The sequence below is a fragment of the Pseudoliparis swirei genome, chromosome 18 (assembly GCF_029220125.1).
Source record: "Pseudoliparis swirei isolate HS2019 ecotype Mariana Trench chromosome 18, NWPU_hadal_v1, whole genome shotgun sequence".
In the NCBI taxonomy this organism is placed as follows: domain Eukaryota; kingdom Metazoa; phylum Chordata; class Actinopteri; order Perciformes; family Liparidae; genus Pseudoliparis; species Pseudoliparis swirei.
Window position 1 is genome coordinate 1,716,498 of NC_079405.1, and position 7,500 is coordinate 1,723,997.

Below are 7,500 nucleotides of genomic sequence, written 5' to 3' on the forward strand. Positions count from 1 at the left end.
CCCCCCCCCTAACCCCTAACTCTGGTGATTTCCCATCATGCAGCAGTGGAACGGCAGAGACTCTGCCCCCATGGCGACCCGGGTCGTGAACCACCGCCGCTTCTCCGCCTCCGTCATCGTCGGCGACACGGCGCAGCGAAGCACGAGCCGCTACCGCTGCGTCATCCGGTCCGACGGCGGCTCGGGGGTCTCCAACTACGCCGACCTCATCGTTAAAGGTTTGTGGAGGAGGAGGGAGGAAGAGGAGGAAGAGGAGGAAGAGGAGGACAACCACAACCTGAGAGCCAGAACGCTTGTGATGAATCTGAGTGAACGGAGACACTCGACACTCTGACAGTGACACACACGCTGGTTTGTGTGTCTGTGTGTGTGTGTGTGGCTGTGTGTTTGTGTGTGTGTGTGTGTGTGGCTCATTAGTGGAGTGAGAATGCTGAACAGACTTCAGTGACTCGAGGTCCCGGTGAGCAGTTTGTTTATGTCAAAGGATTCTGAAGGAATATTCTGAGAGACTTCTGAGAGTCTACAGGTCTACATCTCAGCAGGTCTACAGGTCTACAGGTCTACATCTCAGCAGGTCTACAGGTCTACAGGTCTACATCTCAGCAGGTCTACAGGTCTACAGGTCTACATCTTAGCAGGTCTACAGGTCAGCAGGTCTACAGGTCTACATCTTAGCAGGTCTACAGGTCTACATCTCAGCAGGTCTACAGGTCTACATCTTAGCAGGTCTGCAGGTCTACATCTTAGCAGGTCTACAGGTCAACATCTTAGCAGGTCTACAGGTCTCAGCAGCTGCTCCACCGTTTATGAAAAGCTGATCAGATGAAACTCAGTGATGAATCGTTCAGAAGCCTCGAGGAAAGGAGGAGGAGTCAGGAGGGATGGAGGGATGGAGGGAGGGAGGGATGGAGAGGAACCAATGAACCCAAGAGGAACCCAAGAGGAACCAATGAAATTAAGAGGAACCCAAGAGGAACCAATGAACCCAAGAGGAACCCAAGAGGAACCCAAGAAGAACACAAGAAGAACCCAAGAGGAACCAGTGAACCCAAGAGGAACCCAAAAGGAACCCAAGAAGAACCTATGAACCCAAGAGGAACCCAAGAGGAACCAGTGTACCCAAGAGGAACCCAAGAGGAACCAATGAACCCAAGAGGAACCCAAGAGGAACCAATGAACCCAAGAGGAACATAAGAAGAACCCAAGAGGAACCCATGAACCCAAGAGGAACCCAAGAGGAACCCAAGAGGAACCAGTGAACCCAAGAGGAACCAATGAACCCAAGAGGAACCCAAGAGGAACCAATGAACCCAAGAGGAACCCAAGAGGAACCAGTGAACCCAAGAAGAATCTATGAACCCAAGAGGAACCAATGAACCCAAGAGGAACCCAAGAGGAACCAGTGAACCCAAGAGGAACCCAAGAGGAACCAGTGAACCCAAGAGGAACCAGTGAACCCAAGAGGAACCAATGAACCCAAGAGGAACCCAAGAGGAACCAGTGAACCCAAGAGGAACCAATGAACCCAAGAGGAACCAATGAACCCAAGAGGAACCCAAGAGGAACCAATGAACCCAAGAGGAACCAGTGAACCCAAGAGGAACCGAGGAACCCAAGAGGAACCAATGAACCCAAGGAGCTCCACCCTCTGGGAGGTCGGAGCCTCTTGAGGATGTTCTGGTACCAATGAAGCTGCTCACCTGGTCTATAGGAGGCCAGAGTGAGGGACACGGTGTGTGAGTGTGTTTGTGTGAGTGTGAGTGTGTGTCTGTGTGTGTGTGTGTGGAGCTCAGCTGTGGTCCACAGGCTCCTCCCTCTGAGTTTTAATGTGTTTTATTGTCCTTGATTTGAATCTATTTCTGAGCTTTTTTATTCTATTCATTCGTGTGTGTGTGTGTGTGTGTGTGTGTGTGTGTGTGTGTGTGTGTGTGTGTGTGTGTGTGTGTGTGTGTGTGTGTGTGTGTGTGTGTGTGTGTGTGTGTGTGTGTGTGTGTGTGTGTGTGTGTGTGTGTGTGTGTGTGTGTGTGTGTGTTAATCCGTGACTGCTGGTTGGACACATCTCGTCTCTGTTGCTCACAAACTGAATATTCAGAGCAGAATTTAAATAGTTTTATTTGGAAGAGTTCCTCTCACAATAACAGTGAGATCAATAATCAATAACAGAGAGATCAATAACAGTGAGATCAATAATCAATAACAGGTCAATAATCAATAACAGGTCAATCATCAATAACAGGTCAATAATCAATAACAGGTCAATAATCCTGAATCCTATATATACATATATATATATGTATATATAGTTTTAATATATACATATGTATATATTGTTTTAATATATACATATATATGTAGTTTTAATATATATATATATATGTATATATTGTTTTAATATATACATATATATATATGTATATATATAGTTTTAATATATATGTATATATTGTTTTAATATATGTATATATTATTTTAACATATATATTTATATATTGTTTTTTTATATATATATTTACATATATATACGTACATATATGTATTTATATAAATGTATATTTTTATATATATGTGTATTTATATCGATATATATATATTTAGTTTGTAACCTTCTCAGGTGTCGCTCACTGCCCATGACAGTAAGAACCAATCCTCTCCCCTTAGCCCCGCCCACCCCCATCGCCCCCCCGGAGCTGCTGGCCGTGGGCGCCACCTACCTGTGGATCAAGCCCAACGCCAACAGCATCATCGGCGACGGGCCCATCCTGCTGAAGGAGGTGGAGTACCGCACCACGTCGGGCAGCTGGGCCGAGACGCACCTGGTGGACGCGCCCACCTACAAGCTGTGGCACCTGGACCCCGACGTGGAGTACGAGATCAAGGTGCTGCTGTCGCGGCCCGGGGAGGGGGGCACCGGGCCGCCCGGCCCGCCGCTGGTCACCAGGACCAAGTGTGCAGGTAGGCCACGCCCCTTGGCCCTCCTGTCAGCTGTTATTATGGGATGGAATGGTCACGCTGTGCTGACTGGTTGTGTTCTGGGACGAAGACAGAGATGACTGGTTGAAGTGGGACACGGGTCTCTCTGTGTGTGTGTGTGTGAGTGTGTGTGTGTGTGTCTGCACACCTTCCGCGTCCACCTGTCTGGTCCTGTTAGACTCTCACTCTGCTGCGGGGAAGAAGCCCAACACGTTAAGTGAATGTGTGTGTAGTTGTGTGTGTGTGTAGTTGTGTGTGTAGTTGTGTCTGTGTGTGTAGTTGTGTCTGTGCATGTTGTGTGTGTGTGTAGTTGTGTGTGTGTAGTTGTGTGTGTGTGTGTGTAGTTGTGTGTGTGTGTGTGTAGTTGTGTGTGTGTTTCAGCCTTACATTACTGTATGAATAGTATCAGTAACAATAGGAGGATCAGCTCCTCCTTCAGGCTGCAGGAGGTGCAGCGAGGACACGGCCTTGGTGCTGATTGATTCCCCCCCACCACCTCCTCTGCTCCCTTTCTCCTGCTCCCTCCCTCCATCCCTCCATCCATCCCTCCTGACTCCTCCTCCTTTCCTCAAGGCTTCTGAACGATTCATCACTGAGTTTCATCTGATCAGCTTTTCATAAACGGTGGAGCAGCTGCTGAGAGTGCTCCCTGGTCATCTTCATCATTGCTCTTTTATTGTTCTTCTTCTCCCTCCTCCCCCCTCCCCTCCTCTCCCCTCCCTCTCCTCCCCTCCTCCCCTCCCCTCCCCTCCTCCTCCTCTCCTCATCGGCGGATAACCCGGTTATTGACATAGGAACGGAACAGACTACGAATTTGATGATCAGCATACCCGAGACTGCAACAGTGACAGCAGGACACAAGCTCCAGAGCTGCATATGTGGCTGGGCAAAGGTTACTTCCACTAGAGGCCTAAAAATACATCAGGGCAAGAAAGGGTGTCTAAAGAAGGGTCAACAGGGATCTCGCATCGACAGCTACTTTCTGAGAAGCAGGTCGAGTCAGTCGACTGAAGTTCAGCAGCAGGGCCAAAACCACAGTCTGCAGGACATCAACATCCCTGTCCCAGAAGAGGACGAACCTTGCACAGGAAACCAACCTGAACCCAGCCCAGCAAGACCTGCAGTGGAAAAGAAGATCCAGGGGCGAAGGCCACTGATCAAGTGGCCAAAATCCTGTGAAAAGGCACTGTGGATGGAGGTCAACATTGACCTCTGCAACATCTTAGAGAAACTCAGAGGCACCACCAGGAAGAAGCTGGAGAAAATGGGAGATCTTATATACAGCTTTGGATCGGAAAGGTTTGGAGCAGTTGAAAGAAAGAGATCCGAACCGACAATCCCCACTAAGTCCAGGAGGCAGAAGGAAATAGATCGCCTAGTCAGAGAGAGAAGGCAGCTGAAGAAGCAGTGGAGGAAAGCCACAGAGGAGGAAAAGGAGGGCATCAACGTCTTGCAGGAGGAAATCCGGAGTAGACTTGGGACACTGAGAAGAGCGGAAAATCTGGTAAAGAAGCGCAGAAGGAAGGAACAGACAAGATCACGCTTCTACAAAGACCCCTTCAAATTCGTGAAGAGTCTCTTTACAGCGGAGAAGAGTGGAAGCCTCTCAGTGTCAAAGGCAGACCTGGAAAAACATCTGGAAAAGTCCTGCACAGATGCCAAACGCCACGAAGAGGTTATTCTCCCATCTGACATGCCACCAATCAATCAGCCAGAGCACCAGCTAGACATCAGCCCACCCAGATGCAGCGAAGTTGAGAAAACAGTGCATAGAGCAAGGGCTGCTTCAGCCCCAGGTCCTAACGGAGTTCCATACAGGCTCTACAAAAATGCACCAGATGCCCTGCGATTCCTCTGGAAGCTCATGAGGGTGGTCTGGCAAAAGAAGGAGATACCAACATCCTGGCAGAGAGCTGGAGGAATCCTTATCCCAAAGGAAAGGGTCTCTTCAGAAATCGGCCAATTCCGCCAGATCAGCCTCTTGAACGTCGAGGGGAAGATATTCTTCAGTGTGGTTGCTCACAGGCTGGCAGGATACCTGCAAAGAAACCATCTGATTGACACATCAATCCAGAAAGCAGGCATCTCTGTCTTCTCCGGTTGTCTGGAACATGCGAGTATCATCTGGCATCAGATCAAAGTTGCCAAGAGGGAGGGAACAGATCTTCACGTGGTGTTCCTGGATCTCGCCAACGCCTTTGGCTCAGTCCCTCACAACCTCCTTTGGACCGCCTTCGACTTCTTCAGGGTCCCTGTAGCCCTAACAGGCCTCGTCAAGGCCTACTTCCAGGACGTGCAGGTGTGCTTGTCAACAGCAGAGTACACCACAGCATGGCAGCATCTAGAAGTGGGAATTATGGCCGGCTGCACCATCTCCCCGCTAGCCTTCACAATGGCCATGGAGATGATAATTCGAGCATTTCGGTGGGTGGTTGGAGGACAGCTTATAAGACCTGGCCTGAGGCTGCCGCCTGTGAGAGCTTACATGGACGACCTTACCACCCTCACTACAACCAAGGCTTGCACTGTACGGCTGCTGAGAAAGCTGCAAGATAACATCGAGCTGGCTCGGCTGAAGATCAAACCAAGCAAGTCCAGAAGCATCTCCATCGTCAAGGGGAAGCTGTCAGACCAACGCTTTCTCATTGGCGATGAGCCTATTCCAACTGTCTCTGAGAAGCCTGTGAAGAGCCTTGGCCGATGGTATGATGCCTCCCTTAAGGACAAAGAGCAAGTAGATCAGCTCAGGAAGGATGTAGCTAGCGGACTGGGGAACATCGACAGAACCGCACTACCTGGCAAGTTGAAGCTCTGGTGTATGCAGTTCTTATGGCCACTTACCATGTACGAAGTCCCGATCTCGAAAGTGGAAAAGCTGGAGAGGCTGATCAGCACATATGCAAGGAAGTGGCTTGGGCTTCCCAGGTGCCTCTGCAGTATAGGGCTCTATGGCAAAGGAGTATTAGAACTGCCTATTTCCAGTCTAGCAGAGGAGTATAAATGTGCCAAAGTTAGACTGGAAATGATGCTATTGGATTCGAGTGATCCATTTGTAGCCCAAGCTGCACCCATCCTGGCTACTGGGAGGAAGTGGACCCCACTGGAAGCAACCAAGCAGGCAAAGGCAGCACTCAAGCACAGGGACATCGTGGGCCGAGTGCAGCACGGGAGGAGTGGTCTTGGAGTCGAAGCCAGTACACCGGCCTGGAGCAAGGCTACTCCGTTCCAGAGACGCAAGCTGGTGGTCCAGGAGGTACGTCAGCAAGAGGAGGCAGCAAGGTGTGTGAAAGCTGTGTCACAGGCAAGGCAGGGGCAGTGGATGAACTGGGAGGGAGTGGAGAAGAGGAAGATCTCCTGGCAGGAGCTGTGGGAGATGGAGGCATTTAAGGCTAGCTTCACCATCAGGGCCACTTATGATGTACTGCCGTCTCCCAAGAATCTTAGCCAGTGGTACGGAGAAGACCCCACATGCTCCCTCTGCCCAACTCCAGCTACACTAAAGCACATCCTGGTGGGCTGCAAGACCGGCCTCACTCAAGGCCGGTACACCTGGCGGCACAACCAGGTGCTACGATGTCTTGCGGCAGTGCTGGAGAGTCGACGGATGAGCGTCAATGCCCTTCCTCCACCATCTCGTAGGCCGGCAACAACATTTGTCCGGGAGGGCGGGGGCCAGGCCACTCTCACCACTTCAAGACCAGAAACTGGACAGCTAAGTGGGGCACGGGACTGGGAGATGCTGGCAGACCTAGGCCAGAAGCTCCGCTTTCCAGCAGGAATAGCAACAACAAATCTGCGACCAGACCTTGTGCTTTGGTCGGCCTCACTCAAGCAAGTTTATATCATCGAGCTCACGGTGCCCTGGGAGAGTGCGGTGGAGGAGGCCTACGAGCGCAAGAAGATAAGGTATGCGGACCTTGCAGCAGACGCACATCAACGAGGCTGGAAAGCAAAGGTCTGTCCAGTTGAAGGAGGCTGCAGAGGATTTGTAGCCACCTTAACATCCAGGCTTCTTCGAGAGATGGGAGTGCGGGGGAAGGCCGACAGGCAGGCAGTCAAAGACCTTTCTTGGGCTGCTGAAAAGGGAAGTCAGTGGCTGTGGATTAAGAGGAAGGACTCCACCTGGGCTGTCGGATGAGTGATGACATCTAGGGAGTGAGCCCGGGACGCCGGATCTCACTGCTGAACCCTCTGGAGGTGTCGTGGGTCAATCAGCGAAACATCGAAGAAGGAGGGCGCCCACTTGATAACCCAGAGGACGCCATCAATCATTCGACCTGCAGCCCACGGAGTCTCGAGGATGCAGAAAGGGATATTTACACCTTGTCCTACATAACAGATCTCCCCCCTCCTCCCCCCCCTCCCCTCCCCTCCTCCCCTCCCATCCCCCTCCTCCTCTCCCCTCTCTCTCCTCTCCCCTCCTCACCCCTCCCCCTCCCTCTCCTCCTCTCCCCTCCTCTCTCCTCTCCCCTCCTCCTCCCCTCTCCTCTCCTCTCCTCCCCTCCTCCTCCTCCTCCTCCATGGTGGTGG

At 51.2% G+C, this 7,500-nt stretch overlaps 1 protein-coding gene across 1 annotated transcript in view; it reads left to right on the plus strand.

The window, feature by feature from the left end:
- ptprt (protein tyrosine phosphatase receptor type T) overlaps positions 1–7,500 on the plus strand; it is a 53,174-nt gene that overhangs the window by 17,332 nt on the left and 28,342 nt on the right. Inside the window, exons 7-8 of the mRNA XM_056436552.1 lie at positions 44–218; positions 2,659–2,952. Of these exons, the coding sequence (XP_056292527.1) occupies positions 44–218; positions 2,659–2,952 (469 nt within the window). The remainder of the gene's footprint in view (positions 1–43; positions 219–2,658; positions 2,953–7,500) is intronic.